Here is a 27,901-nt window from a genome sequence, read left to right as displayed (position 1 = left end):
CAGACAAATGATTTGATAAGAAAATTATGATGGATAAATGTTCTCTAAACTTTGTGTCAATCATTTTCTTATCAAAAGGTAGGCTTAGCCTACCCTAATTTTGCGTAAGAAAACACTACTGTTAGTCTACTATCCACCAGTGGGACTCACAGGCTATGATCACTTCAGGCCAATTCCAACAGGCATTCCATGCTCAGGTTTGCGGGTTCAAAAACCCAAACAAGAACTCTATTGTGCATCCAGAATCTGGTTCACAGGCAGGTTCCCACACAGTCCAGACTATGCTGGGCTATATGAAAGTAAAGTAAGATATGCTATTCTACTGACAGTAGCAGATCTGTACTGAACAGCCCTTGAAATCACAAATTCATGGATCTGGAGTCGAATATTAACTAACGGGTTGAACATATGTTATAAGAGAGCTGCGTTTTCCAATGCTGCGCAGGGCGCTCAGTCACAGACAAGAGAGGAACGGACTTGGACGCACGTCAAGAGGTCCACAGACCGATGCGACGCTAGTGTGCCAAAAACACTCCAGAAAAAAACAGAGGAAATGGAGAAACGAAAGGGTAATGTGTGTCTTTTTATTGGATCCATGGTCATGCATTTTTGAAGGAAAGAGTTTTACACGCAAACTTTGTTATCAATAGTTTTCAGTTTTTTGTAGAGTGACAAATGGTGAATGACTGTCGTTATGCATGCCAATGCTTGACAAGATGGATGGATGTAGGCAAATGTGTAACATGTGCTCGATTTATAGAAATGCTGAAATATGTGGAATTTGTCATTTTGCATTTAGTGGTTGGTTTTCACTGCAAAACTTCGGAATATGTTTTCCATCACATCTGTCTATTTGCAATGGAACTGAGTCAACAGGCGCATCATCGGATCGTTTGTATTAATTTGACCCATTATTACCATAAACCACTCTCTTCTCATAGGCCATAGAGCGTAATAATAATGAGTAGTCTGGCGTTAATTATTATTTTATTATTAATAGTCAGTATGGCTATTCCCAGAAATGATGCACCTTATTGACTAGTATTTGTCAGAAGGCCTGCATTTATGAGATATTATGCTTAAAGTAACTGTCCAGTGAAAATCTCACTTTTAAAAGTTCATATTCTGTTAACTCATACTCAAATAATGTTGTCCTATCCTATACTGGTACTTGTGGCCAAAGCCTACATTGTAGAAAAAAAACACTTAAAACCCCCCACCTCAAACCTATATCTCAAACAGGCATTTAAAAATGCTTACTATTTCCTGATGAGGATGAGCTGGCCAATCAGCGGTCTACTTGAATTCATATTTTTATGGACCAGTATACACCCACACCATTCTGTTGTTGGGCTACACCCACACAATTCTGTTGTTGGGGTACACCCACACCATTCTGTTGTTGGGGTACACCCACACCATTCTGTTGTTGGGGTACACCCACACCATTCTGTTGTTGGGGTACACCCACACCATTCCAACACAGAAAAGCTGCTTTTTATCATACTTCATTTAAAAAAGTGGAAGGAAACGATTTCACTCATATTGTAATTAATTATAGGTCTTATTTCATAGAAATCTGGAAATACTGGACAGTTAATTGAAATGTAGATACAGTACGTCATGTCATGTACATGCATCTTGTAAATACAATACCTCCAATGTTAAATTATTTTGTGATTTCCTTACAGAACATGAGTTAAAAATTCATGAAAATGGAAAGACAAGCAAATCACCGGTAATTTTTTATATTTATGTGTTTCATTGCACTATATCCATAGGCCTGTCTTTGTTTTCTGGGTTTCTTAGTTGAGCAACATTTCAACAATAATTTCTTCTTCTTCAGACTTTAGTAGTACTTTTAATTTATTTGTACCATGAATGGATAATGTCATAATTGTATTGTTTAACTGATTGTAGTTAGAATGGATATTGGATACTCCGGTGAACTGTGCATAAAGTCTTTATGTACCCTCTCTATTTGTTCTCTCCCTCTCTCTCTTTCTCTCTCCCTTCTCCCCTCTCTCTGTCTCTCTCTCTCCTTTCTGCTCAGAAACTATGTGGGACCAACTACCCTGTCAGCATCTCCTTTATAGTGGTGAATGAGTTCTGTGAACGCTTCTCCTACTATGGAATGAAAGGTATAGTAACCTATAATTAAGAATGTTTCTCCTAACTAAGAACCTAAGAATATAATACAATTGTTCTCCTAAGTAAGAACCTAACTAAGAACATTACTAAGAATGGTTATCCTACAATGGCTTGAAAAATAGTTCACCTAAGACACAAACAAGCGACATGAGCAGGCAAGTGCACATGTGACAAAGTGAAAATGTAGTGTTTCCATCAACTTCGCGTGGAATGTAGATATCAAAGACCGCCGCAGTTCGGAGTAGTAGGTGAAACCATTCACTTCAGGAAAAGGGGTGATATAAATAAAGTTTCCTTTCATTATGTGTTGCTGAATTCATAATAATATTTGCTGCCATTTTAGTAAGGTTGGCAATACGAGAGGTCTTTGGAGTTACCATTTTTGTATTATTTTCTATGAAAGACAACTGGTGGGTTTTGAGTGCTTCTCCCCTATTTGGGATGTTGGTCTGCCTGCTCTTCAGTGTGAGAGAGGTATTCTGAGAGCGTTTTTGTGTCTCCTTCCTCTGTATATAAAACGGTTTAAAACTGTACAACACAATAGTATACTGATGTCAAAAACGAATGTGACTATGAATATATTTATTTAGCCGTTAATGTATTTAAGACATATTTCGGCAAATTAACCAAGTTTTTGCTGGCTTAGCTAGCCATGTTAATGACGAGTTAACTAGCAGCGTTGGTCACTGCACTATTGCTTGCAGGTGATTTGCTAGCTGGTGGTTTATTGAAATATTAAGTGAATGTTTATTTTCTTACTACCTTAAAAGGTTTATGTAAAAAGGGTTGTACTTGTGCTCTATATTTATGGATTCATATCACATCAGATTGAGAGTATGTATCACTACTGTTGCTCTTATCTAAAGTATATATTGTGTCCTACCTAACCAGTGAACGTGTGGCTGTGACCGTCATGTCAAAGCCTGTCATCACTGGTTGATATCTTTTACTGCTTGTATGCTTTTCTGTATTTTTTAAACACAACGCATACTATACGATCACTTTGTGTATGAGTCAGAGATATTCTGAGAGCAGTGAACGTGTGGCTGTGACCGCCCTGTCATCACTGTTTAATAACTTTTACTGCAGATAAAAACCGAGTCAACCTGAAGTGTGGGTGTCCATGTGCCTTTCTTCTGGGTGGCTATGTGAAGTTGGTTACACACAGATAGGGTTCAACAGCGGTGGCCCTCCCATTAGGGCATTAGGGGCAAAATATATATATATTTAATTATACTGAACAAAAATATAAATGTAACATGCAACAATTTCAAAAATGTTACTGAGTTACATAAAAGTTCATATAAGTAAATCAGTCAATTGAAATAAATAAATTAGGTCTAATCTATGGATTTCACTTAACTGGGAATACAGATATGCATCTGTTAGTCACAGATACATTAAAAAAAGGTAAGGCGTGGATCAGAAAACAAGTCAGTATCTGGTGTGACCACCATTTGCCTCATGCAGCGTGACACATCTCCTTCGCATAGAGCTGATTAGGCTGTTGATTGTGGCCTATGGAATGTTGTCCCACTCCTCTTCAATGTCTGTGCGAAGTTTCTGTATATTGGTGGGAACTGGAACACACTATCATTCATGTCGATCCAGAGCATCCAAACATGCTCAATGGGTGACATTTCTGGTGAGTATGTAGGCCAGCTTCTTGATATGCCACACCTGTCAGGCTGAAGGATTATCTTGGCAAATGAGGAATGCTCACTAACAGGGATGTAAATTGAGAGAAATTATATTTTTGTGCGTATGAAACATTTTTATGATCTTATTTCAGCTCATGAAACATAAGACCAACACTTTATATGTTGCACTTATATTTTTGTTCTGTGTAAATAAAATATATAATTCATGGATTATGTTTTAAATCATCATAAAAGTGTGGTAAATGTGTACTTTTTCATGTTTCAAAAATATATTGTTCAAAACAAGCTGTTCAGTTACTACTCTGCCCCTCAGTAACTGCCAGCAGCAGCAGCTCTACCTCCGTGGGCGCATGCGAACATGGATTGTTTTCCACCTATTTGCTTATGAGGGCGAACTGACCCAATTAAATCTCAGGAGCATAAATTATAACAGCAAAAAGTAAATGGACCATTCTGGGGCCCTCAAATGTGCGTCTGTTCAGTCACAACATCTTGTTCTGCTCTAGTCTCCCTACCAATGATTCTCTTGCATCAGACTGCTTACTTCCGCATGTGAGGCTAGATCTGCTCTATCAGGTACAGATGGCCCTAAAGCAAAAAACTAATTGTAATTAACATGTAAATAAATAATCAGAACAGTCATGGTAGCCTGGGACCTGATAAACCGGACAACTACATCCAACAAGTGTCGAAGGACAGGGATACGCTAGCTAGAACTTTCCCATAGTGGATCTTGTAACACAAAAAGCATGACCAATTTTATTTTTTCCCACCATGTTGTTCATCAGGTTCTACTGTAAGTGACAGGGCAACGTGTTGTGTGGACTAAAACAGTATACAACTGTGTGTTTCACAAAGCGTAATCAAATGAATTAGCCAGCTACAGTCATTTTGAGAAACATTGAGAAATAGTTTGGTAGATTTTTTGTTCAAATTAACTAGTTATCTAACTTTGATAAGCAGCTAGCTAGCTAGCTATAGCTGCTAGTAACTTGCTAGCTAGTTAGCTCCCATGCCAATTTCAAGTCTTTCTAAACTAATATCTGACTAACTCAGAAATATGAAGTTATTTCAGAATGAAAGTTACCTGGCTAGTGCATCATGCTTTGTGACATTATATTAGCTAGATATCCCCAGTTAAGTAATGCTTGTTGTGTTCTTCCTGGTGCACTTATTAGTTTGTGACGTGAGCTAGCTGCTCATTCTAAATAGTATAATCTAATCTGTTCAAAACATTGGCAGCATGTGCAGCACCGATCATTCGGTTGAAGTCGGTGTATGTATGCTGTTGTTCAAATGCACAGATCACATGATATATCTTCTTAAAGAAAAGTCCAGTATTCAGCCAATCAGTGGCTTCCACTGGGGCTCAACCAGTGCCTGAGCACCTGCCCTTTTGCCCTCCTATGAAAGTGCTCTTGTAGCTCCATGGATTTAAAAAAATGTTATAACGTACTTTTTTTAAATTTTGAGTCTCTTTTCATTTTAAATGTAACGATTTGCACATCAAGCTAGATACTTTCATAAGCTCTTGAATCGCCTCCTCTGCCCCAAGAGCACACTCGTTTGACTTGCATGCAGTGGCCACTGGCTGTGGGTGGCAGGAATGGTGCCGGGCAGACATCCACATTTTAAGTTGGATCTGACATGTGTCACAGGTTATTTTGAGTATGTCTGTGCATGGCCCTGGTCATGAGAAGCAGCAAACGCCCATGTCAAATACAATAAGTCAATGAGGCCATTTTGACAGAGGGTCCACACTATGTATCCATTTTGGCCTCAGACCTGAACTTCATTTCACTTGATCTAGACCCCCTGTCTGTCTGTCTGTCTCTCTGTCTTTCTGTCTGACTGCCTGACTTACATCCTTTCCTGTGAAACACACTTAAAGAAAAAAGAGATAAATGCATCCCAAATGACACCCTATTGATTATGTAGTGTTTTAATAAGTAGTGCACTATATAGGGAAAAGGGTGCCACCCGTTGAACGTCAATGTTAAGTGGATGGGCATAAAAAACATATCTTCATGAGAGTGCCATGAACAGTAGGTTGTAATGCCTTACACTGTTAGAAAGTCACATCATAGATTTCATTTTCAAATGTCATGCTATGAACATTTACAATTGACATGCTATAAGATTTGTGCTGCCTAATAATGTTTTATATACAGTTGAAGTCAGAAGTTTACATACACCTTCGCCAAATACATTTAAACTCAGTTTTTCACAATTCCTGACATTTAATCCTAGTAAAGATTCCCTGTTTTAGGTCAGTTAGGATCACCATTTTATTTTAAGAATGTGAAATGTCAGAATAATAGTAGAGAGAATGATTTATTTGAGCTTTTATTTCTTTCATCACATTCCCAGTGGGTCAGAAGTTTACATACACTCAATTAGTATTTGGTAGCATTGCCTTTAAATTGTTTAACTTGGGTCAAACGTTTCAGGTTGCCTTCCACAAGCTTCCCACAATAAGTTGGGTGAATTTTGGCCCCTTCCTCCTGACAAAGCGGGTGTAACTGAGTCAGGTTTGTAGGCCTCCTTGCTCGCACACGCTTTTTCAGGTCTGCCCACACATTTTCTATAGGAATGAGGTCAGGGCTTTGTGATGGCCACTCTAATACCTAGACTTTGTTGTGCTTAAGCCATTTTGCCACAACATTAGAAGTATGCTTGGGGTCAATGTCCATTTGGAAGACGCATTTTCTTTATTTTTTTTATTTATTTTACCTTTATTTAACCAGGTGGGCAAGTTGAGAACAAGTTCTCATTTACAATTGCGACCTGGCCAAGATAAAGCAAAGCAGTTCGACAGATACAACGACACAGAGTTACACATGGAGTAAAACAAACATACAGTCAATAATACAGTATAAACAAGTCTATATACAATGTGAGCAAATGAGGTGAGAAGGGAGGTAAAGGCAGAAAAGGCCATGGTGGCAAGGTAAATACAATATAGCAAATAAAACACTGGAATGGTAGTTTTGCAATGGAAGAATGTGCAAAGTAGAAATACAAATAATGGGGTGCAAAGGAGCAAAATAAATAAATACATTAAATACAGTTGGGAAAGAGGTAGTTGTTTGGGCTAAATTATAGGTGGGCTATGTACAGGTGCAGTAATCTGTGAGCTGCTCTGACAGTTGGTGCTTAAAGCTAGTGAGGGAGATAAGTGTTTCCAGTTTCAGAGATTTTTGTAGTTCGTTCCAGTCATTGGCAGCAGAGAACTGGAAAGAGAGGCGGCCAAAGAAATAATTGGTTTTGGGGGTGACTAGAGAGATATACCTGCTGGAGCGTGTGCTACAGGTGGGAGATGCTATGGTGACCAGCGAGCTGAGATAAGGGGGGACTTTACCTAGCAGGGTCTTGTAGATGACATGGAGCCAGTGGGATTGGCGACGAGTATGAAGCGAGGGCCAGCCAACGAGAGCGTACAGGTCACAATGGTGGGTAGTATATGGGGCTTTGGTGACAAAACGGATTGCACTGTGATAGACTGCATCCAATTTGTTGAGTAGGGTATTGGAGGCTATTTTGTAAATGACATCGCCAAAGTCGAGGATTGGTAGGATGGTCAGTTTTACAAGGGTATGTTTGGCAGCATGAGTGAAGGATGCTTTGTTGCGAAATAGGAAGCCAATTCTAGATTTAACTTTGGATTGGAGATGTTTGATATGGGTCTGGAAGGAGAGTTTACAGTCTAACCAGACACCTAAGTATTTGTAGTTGTCCACGTATTCTAAGTCAGAGCCGTCCAGAGTAGTGATGTTGGACAGGCGGGTAGGTGCAGGTAGCGATCGGTTGAAGAGCATGCATTTAGTTTTACTTGTATTTAAGAGCAATTGGAGGCCACGGAAGGAGAGTTGTATGGCATTGAAGCTTGCCTGGAGGGTTGTTAACACAGTGTCCAAAGAAGGGCCGGAAGTATACAGAATGGTGTCGTCTGCGTAGAGGTGAATCAGAGACTCACCAGCAGCAAGAGCGACCTCATTGATGTATACAGAGAAGAGAGTCGGTCCAAGAATTGAATTGAAGAATTGAATTTGCAACCAAGCTTTAACTTCCTGACTGATGTCTTGAGATGTTGCTTCAATATATCCACGTAATTTTCCTACCCCATGATGCCATCAATTTTGTGAAGTGCACCAGTCCCTCCTGCACCAATGCACCCCCACAACATAATCCTGCCACCCCTGTGCTTCATTGTTGGAATGATGTTCTTTGGCTTGCAAGCTTCTTCCTTGCTGTGCGGCGTTTCAGGTTATGTCGATATAGGACTATTTTTTACTGTGGATATAGATACTTTTGTACCTGTTTCCTCCAGCATCTTCACAACGTCCTTTGCTGTTGTTCTGGGATTAATTTGCACTTTTCACACCAAAGTAAGTTTATCTCTAGGAGACAGAACACGTCTCCTTCCTGAGCGGTATGATGGCTGCATGGTCCCATGGTGTTTATAGTTGCGTACTATTGTTTGTACAGATGAACGTGGTACCTTCAGGCATTTTGAAATTGCTCCCAAGGATGAACCAGACTTGTGGAGGTCTGCCATTTCTTGGCTGATTGTGGAGGTCTCTAGGTCTTGGCTGATTTCTTTTGGTTTCCCCATGATGTCAAGAAAAGAGGTACTGAGTTTGAAGGTAGGCCTTGAAATACGTCCACAGGTAGACCTCCAATTGATTCAAATGACGTCAATTAGCCTATCAGAAGCTTCTACAGCCATGACATAATTTTCTGGATTTTTCCAAGCTGTTTTATAAGCACAGTCAACTTAGTGTATGTAAACTTCTGACCCACTGGAATTGTGATACAGTAAATTATAAGTGAAATAATCATTCTGTAAACAATTGTTGGAAAAATTACTGGTGTCATGCACAAAGTAGATGTCCTAATCGACTTGCCAAAACTATAGTTTGTTAACAGGAAATTTGTGGACTGTTTGAAAAACGAGTTTTAATGACTCCAACCTAAGTGTATGTAAACTTCTGACTTCAAGTGTAACTAGTGGTCAGGGAAAATCTAACGACTGGTGGACTGCTCAGTCCTAGTGGACTGCTCTCATTCGTTGTAGTCTCTCTCCCCCAGCAACTCTACTGATTCATCACAATCTCATCTTTCATCTATTTTTAAGTTTGTCCCTCTTTGATGAACAAAGTGGTTTTGTTTCACATCTTCAAACTGTTCAATTTTTAAAATGTAATTCTATATAAATTGATGTGTGTTTGTCATAGAACGATGGAACTACTTTCTAACGTTCCAGTAGACTCTCAGTTTGCAGCTATATGCAGCTTATCTGCCTGTGATGTACCGGTGATGTACCGTTCCAACACAAATTGACAGACAGTCCAATCAGTGAATGCGCGATAAGGTGGTACTCCCAAGTCTCCAATGGCTGTGGATATATGACCGGATACCCCAGAGTAATTTGAGGCTAAATTAATTGAAGCAGTCAAATTCGTTGTTGATGAAAACCCACTGTAACAGAAGTTGATTAATAAGCCAATAACCTTGATATGACTTGATAAAACAATTACATTATAACGAAAGTCTCCTAAATAGGGGACTTAAAGTTTAAAAGGTTTTAAGTGTGTTTCCTTATTTTCAGTAGTAAAGAGTTTACACAATCTCATCCTTATTTTCAGTAGCAAATAGTTTACGTAGTCTCACATATAAAAAAAATACATTGTAGTATTGTACGTTAATTGAAAATAAGAACAGAAGACTGTTTAGCCACATTATTATATTGCAAAACCCAGATCCCTAACCTGGTGCTCACTGTGTTTCTTTGTAGCGGTGCTGACACTGTACTTCATCAACTACCTGCATTGGGACCCGAACCTTTCCACAGCAGTGTACCATGCCTTCTCCAGCCTCTGCTACTTCACCCCTGTGCTGGGGGCCCTCATCGCTGACTCTTGGCTGGGCAAGTTCAAGTGAGTTCGATGTAGAAGCCACTTTCAAAAATATATATAGATGTTTTTATTTTTTATTTCACCTTTATTTAACCAGGTAGGCTAGTTGAGAACAAGTTCTCATTTACAACTGCGACCTGGCCAAGATAAAGCAAAGCAGCGCGACACCAACAACAACACAGAGTTACACATGGAATAAACAAACATACAGTCAATAATACAATAGAAAAAGTCTATATACAGTGTGTGCAAATTATGTAAGATAATTGAGGTAAGGCAATAAATAGGCCATAGTGGCGAAATGATTACAATTTAGCAATTAAACACTGGAGCGATAGATGTGCAGAAGATGAATGTGCAAGTAGAGATACTGGGGTGCAAAGGAGCAAAAAATAAATAACAATATTGGGATGAGGTAATTGGATGGGCTATTTACAGATGGGCTATGTACAGGTGCAGTGATCTGTGAGCTGCTCTGACAGCTGGTGCTTAAAGTTAGTGAGGGAGATATGAGTCTCCAGCTTCAGTGATTTTTGCATTTTGTTCCAGTCATTGGTAGCAGAGAACTGGAAGGAAAGGAGGCCAAAGTAGGAATTGGCTTTGGGGGTGACCAGTGAAATATACATGCTGGAGCGCGTGCTATGGGTGGGTGCTGCTATGGTGACCAGTGAGCTGAGATAAGGCGGGGCTTTACCTAACAAAGACTTATAGATGACCTGGAGCCAGTGGGTTTGGTGACGAATATGAAACGAGGGCCAGCCAACGAGAGCATACAGGTCGCAATGGTGGGTAGTATATGGGGCTTTGGTGACAAAACGGATGGCACTGTGATAGACTGCATCCAATTTGCTGAGTAGAGTGTTGGACGCTATTTTGTAAATGACATCGCCGAAGTCAAGGATCGGCAGGATAGTCTGTTTTACGAGGGCATGTTTGGCATCATGAGTGAAGCATGCTTTGTTTGAAATAGGAAGCTGATTATAGATTTAATTTTGGATTGGAGATGCTTAATGTGAGTCTGGAAGGAGAGTTTACAGTCTAACCAGACACCTAGGTATTTGTAGTTGTCCACATATTCTAAGTCAGAACCGTCCAGAATAGTGATGCTGGACGGGCGGGCAGGTGCGGGCAGTGATCGGTTGAAGATCGGTTGAAGCATTTAGTTTTACTTGCATTTAAGAGCAGTTGGAGGCCACGGAAAGAGAGTTGTATGGCCTTGAAGCTCGTCTGGAGGTTAGTTAACACAGTGTCCAAAGAAGGGCCAGAAGTATACAGAATGGTGCCATCTGCGTATAGGTGGATCAGATAATCACCAGCAGCAAGAGCGACATCATTGATGTATACAGAGAAAATAGTCTGCCCGAGAATTGAACCCTGTGGCACCCCCATAGAGACTGCCAGAGGTCCGGACAACATGCCCTCCGATTTGACACACTGAACTCTGTTTGAGAAGTAGTTGGTGAACCAGGCGAGGCAGTCATTTGAGAGACCAAGGCTGTTGAGTCTGCCGATAAGTATGTGGTGATTGACAGAGTCGAAAGCCTTGGCCAGTCGATGAATACAGCTGTACAGTATTGTCCTTTATCGATGGCGGTTATGATATCATTTAGGACCTTGAGCGTGGCTGAGGTGCACCCATGACCATCTCGGAAACCAGATTGCATAGCGGAGAAGTTACGGTGCGATTCGAAGTGGTCGGTGATCTGTTTGTTAACATGGCTTTCAAAGACCTTAGAGAGGCAGGGTAGGATAGATATAGGTCTGTAGCAGTTTGGGTCTAGAGTGTCTCTCCCTTTTGTAGAAGGGGATGACCGCGGTAGCTTAACAATCTTTTGGTATCTCAGACGATACGAAAGAGAGTTTGAACAGGCTAGTAATAGGGCTTGCAACAATTTCGGCAGATCATTTTAGAAAGAGAGGGTCCAGATTGTCTAGCCCGGCTGATTTGTAGGGGTCCAGATTTTGCAGCTCTTTCAGATCATCAACTATCTGGATTTGGGTGAAGGAGAAATGGGGGGAGGCTTGGGCAAGTTGCTGTGGGGGATGCAGGACTATTGACCAGGGTAGGGGTAGCCAGGTGGAAAGCATGGCCAGCCGTATAAAAATGCTTGAAATTGAAATTCTCAATTATCGTGGATTTATCGGTGGTGACAGTGTTTCCTAGCCTCAGTGCAGTGGGCAGCTGGGAGGAGGTGCTTTTATTCTCCATGGACTTTACAGTGTCCCAGAACTTTTTGAAGTTTGTGCAGGATGTAAATTTCTGTTTGAAAAAGCTAGCCTTTGCTTTCCTAACTGCCTGTATATATTGGTTCCTAACTTCCCTGAAAAGTTGCATATCGCGTGGGCTATTCGATGCTAATGCAGTACGCCACAGGATGTTTTTGTGCTGGTCAAGGGCAGTCAGGTCTGGAGTGAACCAAGGGCTATATCTGTTCCTGGTTCTAAATTTTTTGAACGGGGCATACTTATTTAAGATGGTGAGGAAAGCACTTTTAAATAATAACCAGGCATCCTCTACTGACGGAATGAGATAAATATCCTTCCAGGATACCCGGGACAGGTCGATTAAAAAGGTCTGCTCGATGAAGTGTTTTAGGGAGCGTTTGACAGTGATGAGGGGTGGTCGTTTGACCGCAGTCCCATTACGGATGCAGGCAATGAGGCACTGATCGCTGAGATCCTGGTTGAAGACAGCAGAGGTGTATTTGGAGGGCAGGTTGGTTAGGAAGATATCAATGAGGGTGCCCGTATTTACAGATTTGGGGTTGAGATTTATGTGAGATTGAGGGCATCACGCTTAGATTGTAGGATGTCTGGGGTGTTAACATGTCCCAGATTAGGTCACCTAACAGCACGAGCTCTGAAGATAGATGGGGGGCAATCAATTGACATATGCTGTCCAGGGCACAGCTGGGGGCAGAAGGTGGTCTATAGCAAGCGGCAACAGTGAGAGACTTGTTTCTGGAAAGGTGGATTTTTAAAAGTAGAAGCTCCAGTTGTTTGTGCACAGACCGGGATAGTAAGATACAACTCTTTGGGCTATCTCTGCAGTAGATTACAACTCAACCCCCTTTTACAGTTCTATGTTGTCGGAAAATGTTATAGTTAGGGATGGAAATTTCAGAGTCTTTTCATCCCTTAAAGGGAAATATACTCTGTTTGATCTATTGTGGTTTCAAGTATTCTATTCTATTCTATTCTATTATTTTCTATTCTAAGCTAATTGTGAAAGTAATTACTGTGTGTCATGTCTTCCACAGGACCATTATCTACCTCTCTGTTGTCTATGTGCTCGGTCACATCGTCAAGTCTGTTGGGGCCATACCGAGTGTGGGGGACTCAACCATACACATGTGAGTAGTTGATCACTGATTGGTTAAGAGCTAGAAATGTTGCCCTGTAAATGCGTTGACCAATCTGACATCTAACGCTGTGCTCTGTGTGTGTATGTGTGTGTGTTCTAGAGTACTGTCTATGGTGGGTCTGATCCTCATAGCCTTTGGTACAGGAGGTATCAAACCCTGTGTAGCAGCGTTCGGAGGCGACCAGTTTGATGAAGAGCATGTAAGAGACTATTATATCCAACATTTATACAAGGGTTGGAACTTTTCAGGGAACAGAACCAAAAAAACGGAAAATAACAAAATTATTTGAGGAACAGAACCCAAACCGGAAACGAAAGCGACCTATACTGTTCCGAAACAGAAACTTTATTTTAAAGGCATGGGAAACAGTAAATAATGTAATTTTACATTCCGGGCATTTTTTTCCAGTCCCACAAAAATTACAACAAAGAGCCTATGCAAAGCTCTCTTTGAAACTTATTCCAGTGTCTTCCTGCCAGCTGGAAATCTTTGCCAGTGGATATGCGTTATCTGTAGGGTGCCCCTCCCCTCTGAAGCATAGGTTACTTTGTAGCCTACTGACAACATTACAAGCATGATCCATAAATGAGGAAGAGTTGTCTAAAAGAATGGATTAGCTTTTTCAATGCTAGTTAAGGATACTATAGTTATCACATTTCACAGTGGATTTATTAACTACAAAAGGTAAAATGGGATTTTAATTGTATTGCTGCTAGCTGGAAATCTTTGCCAGTGGGTATGCATTTATGTGTAGGCTGCCCCTCCCCTCTGAAGCTTGTTAGCTTGTTAGCTTGTGGACCAGAGCTAATGTTTGCTCTGGTTCAACGTTAAACCAATGCTGAAGATCAAAGACGTTCCTCCATAGAAGCCGCTGGCAAAATTTCAGTAGCATCTCACGCACTTCACTGTGACTGACTGTTTTTCTTTCACTATGATTGAAACTATGCTGTTACGGCAAAATACAATTAGCTCTTAATGACTTTCCTATACAGATTAAATCGCTTACCCGCTCCAAAGCAAGCTGTTCTATCCGCACTGATTGGTGAAGCAATTTAATGTCAAGCTAAATGTAAAAAAACATGCCTAGAAGGCCAGCATCCTGGAGTCGCCTCTTCACTGTTGACATTGAGACTGGTGTTTTGCGGGTACTATTTAATGAAGCTGTCAGTTGAGGACTTGTGAGGCATCTCTTTCTCAAACTAGACACTCTAATGTACTTGTCCTCTTGCTCAGTTGTGCACCGGAGCCTCCCACTCTTCTTTCTATTCTGGTTAGAGCCAATTTGCGCTGTTCTGTGAAGGGAGTAGTACACAGCGTTGTACGAGATCTTCAGTTTCTTGGCAATTTCTGGCATGGAATAGCCTTCATTTCTCAGAACAAGAATAGACTGACAAGTTTCAGAAGAAAGTTCTTTGTTTCTGGCCATTTTGAGCCTGTAATCGAACCCACAAATGCTGATGCTCCAGATACTCAACTAGTCTAAAGAAGGCCATTTTTATTGCTTCTTTAATAAGCACAAAAGTTTTCAGCTATACTAACATAATTGCAAAAGCGTTTCTAATGATCAATTAGCCTTTTAAAATGATCAACTTGGATTAGCTAACACAACGTGCCATTGGAACACAGGAGTAATGGTTGCTGATAATGGGCCTCTGTACGCCTTTGTAGATATTCCATTAAAAATCAGCCATTTCCAGCTACAATAGTAATTTGCAACATTAACAATGTCTACACTGCATTTCTGATCAATTTGATGTTATTTTAATGGACAAAATGTGATTTTCTTTCAAAAAACAAGGACATTTCTAAGTGTCCCCAAACTTTTGAACAGTAGTGTATATCTGTACTTTTTTGGGGCCCGAACCGGTTCAGAACAGTGGAACGAAGAAAAAATAATAATACTTCTGTTCAGAACAAAATAATTAGAAACTATTTTCAGTTCCAACCCCTGCTTTCATACTGTCACTGCAATATGTGAGGGATGGTTCAATCAAACATCTGTGATTACTAAAATGTGTTTTGTTGAAGGGCTATTGAAGTAGAAATATGATAGAAATTCAGCCATGAATGGAAGAAAACAACTTTATTGAGCTGTAAAATAACTAATCTAAATTGATTGTCTGATATTAAACAGTGTTCACCATCATTGGTTTTCTCCCCTCTCACCTCAGACAAATGAAAGGAGGAAATTCTTCTCCATTTTCTACATGTCCATCAATGGTGGGAGTGTCTTATCGACACTCATCACACCAATGTTGCGAGGTTCGTGTAAACATTAACCTTAATCCTAACCTTAATATTGAGGGCTTTGGCTTCTGAAATTGCATATGGCTGCTGCATAGATAGCACAGCATAACTGTACTGTATGTGTGTTCTTATACTTGCAGGAGATGTGCAGTGTTTTGGTGGTGACTGCTATGCTCTTGCCTTCGGAGTACCAGCGATTTTGATGGTCATTGCTCTAGGTGAGTGTATTCTCTTCTTCACACCTCTTCTTATGAAGCCAGTCTGAATTTCTACTTGAGACTAAAATATACCCAGTTAGTAAACCTGGTAGAAAGGATGTTATTACTTTACCAGATTACAACCTTGCCTGCTGGGTAAAGTATGTATTGAATGCATTCAGCACAGGCCTGGCTGTGCAGCAGACGTGTATACATGAGCTACTTTTCACATAGCCAAGCTACCATTATGGGTCACAGTGGGGGGCTGTGGCCCCCGAGTCGGAAAACAGAGTTTGTTTTGATAGAGCATGCTTTAGCCTGGCAGAGGCAGTGAACCCTAAAGAAGAATGGGATTCTGAGGCAGTCAGCAGAAAGACCCTAATGGCAGGAACATCGATGTGTGTGTAGGGCCTGGTAAACATGGAGCCTTGCCAGTCAAAACAACACGGAACTGTGTTAGACACACATAAACATGCATAGGCACACGCACACTCACACTCACATTCACGCACACACACACACACACATGCGCACACACACACACACACACACACACACACACACACACACACACACACACACACACACACACAGATGGCTGGTATTGGCTAATTGCTGATCTTGTCCGTTAAAACATATTATTGATGTAGCGGTAGGTGGGTTACGGTAACAATACAAACAGGACACACATGTTGTTGACATATGTAAATACAGTCTGTAGGTCTTTTGGCTAATTTGTTTTAGTTCCTAAACAAATGTCATCTACCCAGATAGCACACATCATCAACACTCTTCAGTGTGTAGTCAAGAAATGTACTATAACAGAGAGTAAGGGTCTTGATTACTTCTAACCATTCGGGGATGACCATGGGTGGAAAAAGCTTATCTAGGAACTCCTAAAATTCAAATTTTTACATGCCAAAAGGACTTCACTTCGGGAACTCATTGGGAACTCCCACACGTCCGTCTCCCCTCAGTTCCCCCTTGGTCTGACAGAAAGACAACAGTGATGATAGTTTGTTTGCAGTTAGGTACAAATGTATAATAAACTCAGCAAAAAAATAATTGTCTTCTCACTGTAACTGTGTTTATTTTCAGCAAACTTAACATGTGTAAATATTTGTATGAACATAACAAGATTCAACAACTGAGATATAAACTGAACAATTTCCACAGACATGTGACTAACAGAAATGGAATAATGTGTCCCTGAACAAAGGTGGGGTCAAAATCAAAAGTAACAGTCAGTATCTGGTGTGGTCACCATCTGCACTAGTATTAACGCTAGCGTCCTACCTCGTCAACAGCCAGTGAAACTGCAGGGCACCAAATTCAAAACAACAGAAATCCCATAATTAAAATTCCTCAAACATACATGTATTTTACACCATTTTAAAGAAAAACTTGTTGTAAATCCAACCACAGTGTCCGGTTTCAAAAAGGCTTTACGACAAAAGCACACCAAACAATTATGTTAGGTCAGAGCCAAGTCACAGAAAAACACAGCCATTTTTCCAGCCAAAGAGAGGAGTCACAAAAAGCAGAAATAGAGATAAAATTCATCACTAACCTTTGATGATCTTCATCAGATGACACTCATAGGACTTCATGTTACACAATACATGTATGTTTTGTTCAGTAAAGTTCATATTTATATCCAAAAATCTGAGTTTACATTGGAGTGTTATGTTCAGTAGTTCCAAAACATCCGGTGATTTTGCAGAGAGCCACATCAATTTACAGAAATACTCATAATAAACATTGCTAAAAGATACAACTGTTGTGCATGGAATTTTAGATCCTCTTCTCCTTAATGCAACCCCTGTGTCAGATTTCAAAAAAACTTTACGGAAAAAGCAAACCATGCAATAATCTGAGTACAGCGCTCAGACAACAAATCAAGCCAAACAGATATCCGCCATGTTGGAGTCAACAGAAGTCAGAAATATCATTATAAATATTCACTTACCTTTGATGATCTTCATCAGAATGCACTCCCAGGAATCCCAGTTCCACAATAAATGTCTGTTTGATCGATAATGTCCATCATTTATGTCCAAATACCTCCATGTTGTTCGCGCATTTAGCACAGTATTCCAAATTCATGACGCGCGATCAGTCAAAAAGTTATGTTACAGTCCGCAGAAACATGTCAAACGAAGTATAGAATCAATCTTTAGAATGCTTTTAACATAAATCTTCAATAATGTTCCAACCGGAGAATTCCTTTGTCTTCAGAAATGCAATGGAACGCAAGCTAACTCTCACGTGAACGAGCGTGGCCAGCTCGTGGTTCTCTGGCAGACCTCTGACTCATTCCCCTCTCATTCGCCCCCACTTCACAGTAGAAGCATCAAACAAGGTTCTAAAGACTGTTGACATCTAGTGGAAGCCTTGGGAACTGCAATATGACCCCATAGACACCGTGTATTCGATAGGCCAAGAGTTGAAAAACTACAAACCTCAGATTTCCACTTCCTCGTTGGATTTATTTCTCAGTTTTTTGCCTGCCATATGAGTTCTGTTATACTCACAGACATCATTCAAACAGTTTTAGAAACTTCAGAGTGTTTTCTATCCAAATCTACTACTTATGCATATTCTAGCTTTTATGGCTGAGCAGCAGGCAGTTTAATTTGGGCACGCTTTTCATCCAAAATTCCCAATGTTGCCCCCTACCCTAGAGAAGTTAAGTACTGCAGTGCATCTCCTCCTCATGGACTGCACCAGATTTGCCAGTTCTTGCTGTGAGATGTTACCCCACACTTCCACCAAGGCACCTGCAAGTTCCCGGGCATTTCTGGGGGGATGGCCCTAGCCCTCACCCTCCGATCCAACAGGTTCCAGACGTGCTCAATGGGATTGAGATCTAGGCTCTTCGCTGGCCATGGCAGAACACTGACATTCCTGCCTTGCAGGAAATCACGCACATAACGAGCAGTATGGCTGGTGGCATTGCAATGCTGGAGGGTCATGTCAGGATGAGCCTGCGGGAAGGGTACCACATGAGGTAGGAGGATGTCTTCCCTGTAACACACAACGTTGAGATTGCCTGCAATGACAACAAGCTTAGTCCCATGATGCTGTGACACACCGCCCCAGACCATGACGGACCCTCCACCTCCAAATCAATCCTGCTCCAGAGTACAGGCCTCGGTGTAACGCTCATTCCTTCGACGATAAACGTGAAACCCGACCTCACCCCCGTGAGACAAAACGGCGACTCGTCAGTGAAGAGCACTTTTACCCAGTCCTGTCTGGTCCAGCGACGGTGGGTTTGTGCCCATAGGCGACGTTGTTCCCGGTGATGTCTGGTGAGGACCTGCCTTACAACAGGCCTACAAACCCTTAGTCTAGCCTCTCTCAGCCTATTGCGGACAGTCTGAGCACTGATGGAGGGATTGTGCGTTCCTGGTGTAACTCGGGCAGTTGTTGTTGCCATCCTGTACCTGTCCCGCAGGTGTGATGTTTGGATGTACCAATCCTGTGCAGGTGTTTATGGTTCTTTGAACAAGCATGGGAAACAGTGTTTAAACCATTTACAATGAAGATCTGTGAAGTTATTTTGGATTTTTACGAATGATCTTTGGAAGACAGGGTCCTGAAAAAGGGACTTTTCTTTTTTTGCTGAGTTTAGCACAACTTCTACTCAACATCTACTCAAACTCCACTCTTTATATGTTCATGTCTTTGTAGTTGTGTTCATCTCTGGAAGTGGGATGTATAAGAAGAGTCCACCGGAAGGGAACATCTTGTTGGATGTGTGTAAGTGCATGGGGGTAAGTCATCCATCTCTCATTCTCTCAGCAGTCATATACTTCCATAGAAAGATGTCTCTCGTGGCAGACTGTTAACATTTCTGGCCAGCACACTCAATATTTGGTTCTGGGTTCTGAGATTACAGAAAGATAAACCTCTGTCCCTGGGCTGAATATTGTACCATGACTGCTCCTGTTCCCTCCACCCTACAGTTGGCCATCAAGAATCGTTGGAAGAGCTCTAAATATGACCCTAAGAAGAAACACTGGCTGGACTGGGCAGAGGACAAGTATCCGGTATGATTATCAAGAATGAAATAACTTTTTCTGATTAACTCCAGTGACGACTAGAATGACTTCATAGAGCTTTTAATTGCCCCCATTAACTGTGTTTCAGATTAAGATATGATAAGATAATATAAAGATAAGAAAACGCTATTGTCCCTAACATGTTCATAAAATTGCATTTTGTCTTTGGTGATCTGGCATACAGGTAAACGTCTACAGGAGAAGGTAAATGTGTATGTATAAAGAAGTCTCTCCTGATAGTGACCCATAATGTATGGTTTCCTATGTGTTTCTCTACAGAGACGTCTGATCCATGAGATTAAGATGGTCCTAAGGGTTCTAGTGCTCTACATCCCTCTGCCCATGTTTTGGGCTCTGTTTGACCAGCAGGTAAGGACCCAACGCTTACCCTTACCCTAACCAGCCTCACGAGAACAGTAATCACCACCCTCGCTGTTAAAAAGCCCCGGCCTAAGCAATTCCTTTCATGATTCTGAAACCCAGGATACAGTCCAATACAGTGAGTATGGACTGAGTTAAGACAGTAATTTCAACCAGCTTTGCCCTCTGGGACCCCAAGTTCTGCTTGCCTAAGGCTCCTCTCCTCTCCTCTGGCCAACAACAAACAGCACCACACTACCATCTGATTAGGGATAACTGCAAATTCCAAACACACATCTAACATTTCGTTTGGCTTTCCATTAGGCATGTTAGAAGCCAAGGACATTGGATTAATGAGGTCTGATTATGCCATTGAAGTGAATGGTGATGGCGAACCAGCTATCCAGTGCCATAGAATACAATGAATGGGCCAGTGATAACATGATAACATTCAGCCGTCTTTGTTTTGTGATGCTGTAGGGATCCCGTTGGACTCTCCAGGCCACTCGGATGAACATGGCCTTCGTAAGTTCCTTTTTCTTTCTTTCAATGTACAGTACATAACAACAGTGGTATGAGTCTCGCAGTGAATGGTCTTCGTAAGTTTATTTCCTTGTGTAGCAATGTGCTTTACAACTGTGGTAAAAGATGATTGTACAATATTTATGATTTCATAGTATTCTGAATTGTTTTATTATCGTTGACTCTAATCTGAAATTGAGATCTTGTTGTAAAATCTGTCTCCATGTTACAGGGATCAACATTTGTCCTGAAGCCTGATCAAATGCAGGTACCTGCAGTTCCTTACTCTCTTCCCACTCTCTGCGCGGTCGACAGAAAGCCGATGTTTCCAGTTTTCAGGGATACAGTATTTCAACCTAACTTCCGCTTCCCCTGAAAAATGGATATGGGGTCTCCGCTCAATAGTTTCTTTACGCCTGCTCCGTTAGGTTACTCACTTCCTAACAGTACATAATACATTACTACTGTTTATAATCTTTATACTAAACTCAGCAAAAAAAGAAACAGCCCTTTTTCAGGACCCTGTCTTTCAAAGATAATTCGTAAAAATCCAAATAACTTCACAGATCTTCATTGTAAAGAGTTTAAACACTGTTTCCCATGCTTGCAATGAACCACAAACAATTAATGAGCATGCACCTGTGGAACAGTCATTAAGACACTAACAGCTTACAGACGGTAGGCAATTAAGGTTACAGTTGTGAAAACCTAGGACACTAAAGAGGCCTTTCTACTGCCTCTGAAAAACACCAAAAGAAAAATGCCTAGGATCCCTGCTCATCTGCATGAACGTGCCTTAGGCATGCTGCAAGGAGGCATGAGGACTATCGATGTGGCCAGGGCAATAAATTGCAATGTCCTTACTGTGAGACACCTAAGACAGCGCTACAGGGAGACAGGACGGACAGCTGATCATCCTCGCAGTGGCAGACCACGTGTAACAACACCTGCACAGGATCGGTACATCCGAGCATCACACCTGCGGGACAGGTACAGGATGGCAACAACAACTGCCCGAGTTACACCAGGAACGCACAATTCCTCCATCAGTGCTCAGACTTTCCGCAATAGGCTGAGAGAGACTGGACCGGGGGCTTGTAGGCCTGTTGTAAGGCAGGTCTTCACCAGACATCACCGGAAACAACGTCGCCTATGGGCACAAACCCACCGTCGCTGGACCAGACAGGACTGGCAAAAAGTGCTCTTCACTGACGAGTCGCCGTTTTGTCTCACCAGGGGCGATGGTCGGATTCACGTTTATCGTCGAAGGAATGAGCGTTACACCTGTACTCTGGAGCGGGATTGATTTGGAGGTGGAGGGTCTGTCATGGTCTGGGGCGGTGTGTCACAGCATCATCGGACTGAGCTTGTTGTCATTGCAGGAAATCTCAACGCTGTGCGTTACAGAGAAGACATCCTTCTCCCTCATGTGGTACCCTTCCTGCAGGCTCATCCTGACATGACTCTCCAGCATGACAATGCCTCCAGCCATACTGCTCATTATGTGCGTGATTTCCTGCAAGACTGGAATGTCAGTGTTCTTCCATGGCCAGCGAAGAGCCCGGATTTCAATCCCATTGAGCACGTCTGGGACCTATTGGATCGGAGGGTGAGGGTTAGGGCCATTCCCCGCCAGAAATGCCCAAGAACTTGCAGGTGCCTTGGTGGAAGAGTGGGGTAACATCTCACAGCAAGAACTGGCAAATCTGGTGCAGTACATGAGGAGGAGATGCACTGCAGTACTTAATGCAGATGGTGGCCACACCAGATTCTGACTGTTACTTTTGATTTTGACCCCACCTTTGTTCAGAGACACATTATTCAATTTCTGTTAGTCACATGTCTGTGGAACTTGTTCAGTTTATATCTCAGTTGTGGAATCTTGTTATATTCATACAAATATTTACACATACGCAGTTGACAGTGAGAAGACATTTCTTTTTTTTGCTGAGTTTAGAACTGTAACCATAGGTTATCTCTCTCATGGCCTTGACTAAGATCACGCTTGTTTTCTCCTGAACCCAAACCCTTTTATAATGGATATTACCACCATAATGCTATCTTTTTATTGAGAACATTGAGCACAAATATTTACTGGTGTCTTTTATAAGTATGCTGCATTAACCTTTATGATTTTATGATATTTTTAGGGGGGTTTTTATTGTCATTTATAGGCGTGTGCCCTGTGTTTTGTTCTTGCTTATTTTTTCAGATGTTAAACGCTCTGCTGATCCTCGTGTTTGTGCCTATCTTTGACATGGTTGTGTACCCACTCATAGGCCTGTGTAGGATCAATCTCACGTGAGTGGACCTTGTGTGTCTGAACACTAGCTGTCTCATCCTTGCTTCTTCCGTCCTTATTTCCTCAATTCCTTGCCTTTCCTATCAAAGTATCATTGTAGGAGGGACCTTGGATCATCTTCTCCAATGCGTTTTAAGGATAATTGGGGAAGCAAGGAGGAAGGAAGCAAGGCTACGTTTTCAGATACAGCCCGTCTCTAAACGAGCGGGAGCTTTAGCTGACGGTGGACACTACAGCGTTCCACAGTCATCTTTTATGAGGAAACTAAGGGAGTAAGGAATGGTGCAAGAACAGGCATCATGTGGCTTACACAGCTGCCTGTTGGCCATAAAGAAAACATTTGTAGCTACTCTACCAAACCTTGTGATCTTATCATGTCATAGAGATGGGTGAAAGATACGTGGAAACAATGTCGTGCAAACGTCTTCTCCTACAGAGATATAAAACAACTGACCAAATGAGTCATTTCTGGGAACAGAAATGGTTGTTACTGTGTAGTAGCAACTGTGTACTACTGGTTAGCACTGTGTAGTAGTACGTGGTAACAACTGTGTTAGGGACAATGTTGACCAGTGTGAGTTGACCGTAAAGCACTCTGTTAAAGATGCACTCTCGAACGTTTGTATAAATTCAGCCAGTAGTTTTGAAAGTGGTGCTCACAAGCCAAAAGGGGTCCCCATGTTTTGTGTACTAACTACGTCATCAAATCATATACATCCATTTCGTATGCTTTGTTATGTCATGCAAAAAAAGTTATCCAATTCGTACTATATGTAACAAATTTGTTGTGCTTAAGATCCTAGAGGGCATCTTTAAAAGTCTATAAGTGTAGTGTAGTGTAAGGTATCTAAGGGTAGGGTGGTGTCAGATTGTTTGATTGTCAGATTCTTCCATCTCTTCTCAGGCCGCTGAAGAAGATGGCTGTGGGTATGATCTTTGCTGCGCTGGCCTTCGGTTCTGCCACCTTGGTGGAGGTCAATGTCACGGTAAGACTAAACATCTCTGGCTCAATTTCACTTTAGATTTTGTTTGTATAACTTGCCAAAGGCCAGAACAATCCCTAATCGTGTTTTTGCAAGATTATCATAATTCTCAATAACTTCTGAAACAACCTCTTTAAATCCATAGTGACAGAATCATGGCGTTTACCCTACCTATAGCAGCTGTAGCTGTGGGAAGAGACTACCTTGATTCTAATGTCCCCTCTATCTTCTCTTTGCCTCTGGTAGAAAACGGTGGTGGAGCCTGCACCACAGGGACAATGTCTGCTACAGGTCTACAATCTGGCTGTCAGTGACGTCAAACTGAACATCCCTGGGAGTAACCTCTTCTCACAACCCATCAAATCCTATGAAGTAAACTAGATTGGCAGTTTTGTAAAACAATACAACAGTAAAGCACATTACAGGATGTTTTACTGTAACCTAACCATATAATTAATGTACCCATGAGGGTGTGGCCAAATTGCTGTGGTCTGTGTGGCTTTGTACATTCCTGTAATTATATTTCTATGAACTTAACTTAAGTTGATAATGCTATGCTTATAACACATCATGTATTTATAAACGTTGACAGCAGCTCTTACAGAAAGCAGTCCTACCAGATAGGAGTGTGTTCTTCTGGGGTCAGCGTGTCTTTTGTTTTGGCTATATAGCTGAACATAAACCTTGTCAATTCACTCTGCCACTGTGTCTGTCCATTAGGATCCACCAGCATATCAGCATATTCAACTAGGGGGACACAACAAGACCATCACTATGGCGGTCACCCAAAATGAAATCCTTTACCAGTGTGTCCAGACCTTCACAGAGCAGAAAGCCTACACTCTCGTCCTGCACAGCAATGGTTCTGAGATTGTGTGTCAACTAGTGAGTCTGAAGTCTGATCTGAAGCACCATAATGATTACAAAAGTTATTGAACGATGTGGTAGCTCTTCTTAATAACCTACTACAGAAATGATTTCTGTATTTCCAACTTTCATGATCTGTTCTGTTAATTTTGTATTTATTGTTTCATAATATAGGCAACAGACAACATACATAAAAGTGAAAAAATGGAAGCGTACCTGAGGTAATGATGTTTCTATGTCTGAATTTAACTGGAGGAAAGAATAAGAGTTCATCATCTTGTGAATCATCTTGTACAATGGAAAAATACATGTTCCCCATGACTCTCAGCTATAGATCCATGAATATATGTTATCCCATCTCTGCATACCTGCATTAGAAATGTATTGGAGCTGAAGCATTTAACATGGTCACTGTCTCGAACAGATTCATCAACACACGGAGCGAGGCTGTGAACATAACAGTAGGTGCTGTGGATTTTTACGTACCTGCTGACTATGGCATATCTCCCCATAACAGTGTGGAAAGAAAAGAGTGAGTATGACTTGCATATTTCCTTTCCATTGCAGTTCATCTTAACAAATATTAAAGTATCTCATCCCAGTCCACTGACAGAATATCCTATAATTGATATTCCTAATTTTCTAACATTGAAAATCTGACTGATATATTAACAAATCAGTAATAGATACAATACTAGATCATATCTCATATTACCTCTGCCTTCTCTAAATCCTTCACCTATCCCATCTCTCACAGGTACACAAATGATAAGTGTACATCAGGCTCACAGAATTTCCTCATCACCCTGGGCCTGCTTGACTTTGGAGCCTCGTACACTGTCATTCTCAAAGGAGTGAGTCAGACCACTGGCTTTACATGAGACCACAAAATACCATACTGTAGATACTATATGTGTTTCCTGCTACAGCCTGATGCCAGTATAACTATAAATACCTGGACTAGCACAGTACTAGCTACCTGGTAGTTAATCTAGTAAGTGTATGTGATCCCTGCGATAATTGAACCCACAACCTTGGTATTGTTAGCATTTTCAGTGCCTGCACTGGCATACAGTACTAACCTCCTTTACTTTTTTTCCCAGGATCCTGGAGAGATCATTCTACAGAAAATGGAGGATGTGAAGGCCAACAATGTCCACATAGCCTGGCAGATTCCACAATACGTCCTGATCACAGCGGGAGAAGTCATGTTCTCCATCACAGGCCTCGAGTTCTCCTACTCACAGGTCAGTAGTTGTCTTACTCGCAGGTCAGCAGTGATTAGTAATTGGTTATTGGTTGAGTATTGATAATAAGCCTAAAATGCCTACATACTGTAGGTACCTCTGAATATCTGAAAGAATTGGGGTGTCCAATATGATGAAAATTCTACCTAGACTTTCAGAGGGCAAGATGAAGCTAAAACTATATTGCTTATACCAACCGGAACCCTTTCAGATCTACATGAAATGCATAGGGGGATTACAAGGTTATGGGTTGATTATTTGGAATTCCGCCTTTACAAGGAGAGAATATAATGTTTGAGTGAAGAACGTGTGCATCATCGTTAATATCCCCCAGAGCTGTGTGATCTGTCCCTGCTTTTCCCCACCAATGATAAACAATAGTTTGGTCTATGTTCAATACAGGCCCCAGCTAACATGAAGTCAGTGCTGCAGGCCGGCTGGCTGCTGACTGTAGCCTTTGGCAATGTCATTGTGCTGATCGTCGCAGAGGGGGCAGGTCTGGATCAGGTAAGTCTCAGTCCCAGTAGTAGAAGAGTGCTTTTGTTTTCACTGTGCTGTTTAGAAGATCTTGTCATTGCACCATTGAACCCATAGACTGCATAAAACAGTTAAAAACACAGAACCAAATGTCTGTGGTAGTCCACTAGAGGGCAACCAATCACAACATCATTACTGTCTTGGTCCCTTTCTCAAGTAGAGTACACCAGGGTAATAAATATGGCCTTCAAATAACAACATAGGCCTGTGTTAAATGTGTTTAACGTTGAGTCAAACTTCTAATTCCCAGTGGATGGAGTTCCTGCTGTTCGCTGGCCTCCTGGTGGCAGTCTGCATCATCTTCTCCATCATGGCTTACTTCTACACCTACGTAGACCCTGACGAGCTAGACAAGCTGTTCCCAGACAAGACAGTCAATGACGACGATGAAGACAACTTGAAAAAGAACCAGAAATACCACCTGGACCAGACAGACAACAGTATGTACTTGAACCCAATAGAGAAGCGCACTAAGATGTAGCTTGGTGACTGACGTACTGTGTTACGACTTCCCCCTCGATAGACCTGTAAGCCCCTATTGTGGAATGTTTTTATGCATTGGTAAATCAAAGCAAAGCATTACGATTTGGTGAATGCTGTTTGAGTATATTTTGACTGAGCCTTACTGTATGTAGTTTGTTGTTGTCACACTGTCTGTGTGATCTTATGTACTAACCAGAGTTAGCACTCCAACCTAGACACCTCAAAATCCACAGGTGAAACCCAGGACCAGTAGGAACAAAACAACATTGTTGAAATACTTTATGGCAAAATAAATGTAATTTTTGTGAATTTATAACATTTTACAGAATTTTGCAGTACTGCACATAATTAAACAAACGTTAGCTTCCTGTTTATAATGTTGTTCACAGTAGACAAGGAACACAACTGTCTCTTATAGTTAATGATACATGAAAGGGAACCTATCCAAAAACAACACAATAACAGAACATTGTAAAAATGGTCCCTCTTCATACAGGCTACTTGAGACAAAACTGGAGTAGACGGAAGTCCAGTAATACTTGACTAAACCAAAGTACAGATGACAAAGACAACAGTAAACATGTAGTCCCGCACAAATGATGCAGCGCCACCAGCTTGGGCTAATTGAGATATTGTGTGTGACTAGCAAATTTCTGTTAATTACTATAGCTCCACGCCTTGGCCAATCAGTGTAATTTTGTAAAAGCCAGATCTCTGCAGCAAGACGCATCATTCACCCAATTTTCGTCAGAATTGGCCCGGTGGTGTCTGAGATATTGTGTGTGACTAACGTATGAACAAAAGGAAGGATGGAGACAAATCCACAGTCCCCTCCCCAATTTCATCGTGGGGGACAACTATGGAGTCAGGGAAAAGTCTCAAGACACTCTAGAGAAGACATGCTGCTCCTAATCATCAGCATAACATTTTCTAATCTTGAGAAACATTTTCTTGTAATTTTACTGTAAATAAAAAATGAAATGCTAAATAAAAA

At 41.4% G+C, this 27,901-nt stretch overlaps 1 protein-coding gene across 1 annotated transcript; it reads left to right on the top strand.

The window, feature by feature from the left end:
• The first annotated feature begins 148 nt into the window (after positions 1-148).
• LOC110520276 (solute carrier family 15 member 2) lies at positions 149-27,901 on the top strand. The gene is made up of 23 exons (XM_021597463.3): positions 149-569; positions 1,692-1,738; positions 2,054-2,141; positions 9,610-9,751; positions 12,991-13,083; positions 13,195-13,294; positions 15,267-15,357; positions 15,483-15,560; positions 19,236-19,318; positions 19,511-19,594; positions 19,886-19,975; positions 20,447-20,491; positions 20,721-20,756; positions 22,701-22,789; positions 23,695-23,776; positions 24,020-24,145; positions 24,494-24,658; positions 24,815-24,861; positions 25,065-25,172; positions 25,398-25,494; positions 25,744-25,887; positions 26,290-26,394; positions 26,675-27,901. The coding sequence occupies exons 1-23, from the start codon at positions 554-556 to the stop codon at positions 26,903-26,905; spliced, it is 2,187 nt and encodes a 728-aa protein (XP_021453138.1). The 5' UTR covers positions 149-553; the 3' UTR covers positions 26,906-27,901.

Source organism: Oncorhynchus mykiss, chromosome 3 (assembly GCF_057628025.1).
Source record: "Oncorhynchus mykiss isolate SJ-2025 chromosome 3, ASM5762802v1, whole genome shotgun sequence".
Lineage (NCBI taxonomy): Eukaryota > Metazoa > Chordata > Actinopteri > Salmoniformes > Salmonidae > Oncorhynchus > Oncorhynchus mykiss.
The sequence above is the reverse complement of the archived record's forward strand: the minus strand, read 5'-3'. Positions and strand labels throughout refer to the sequence as shown.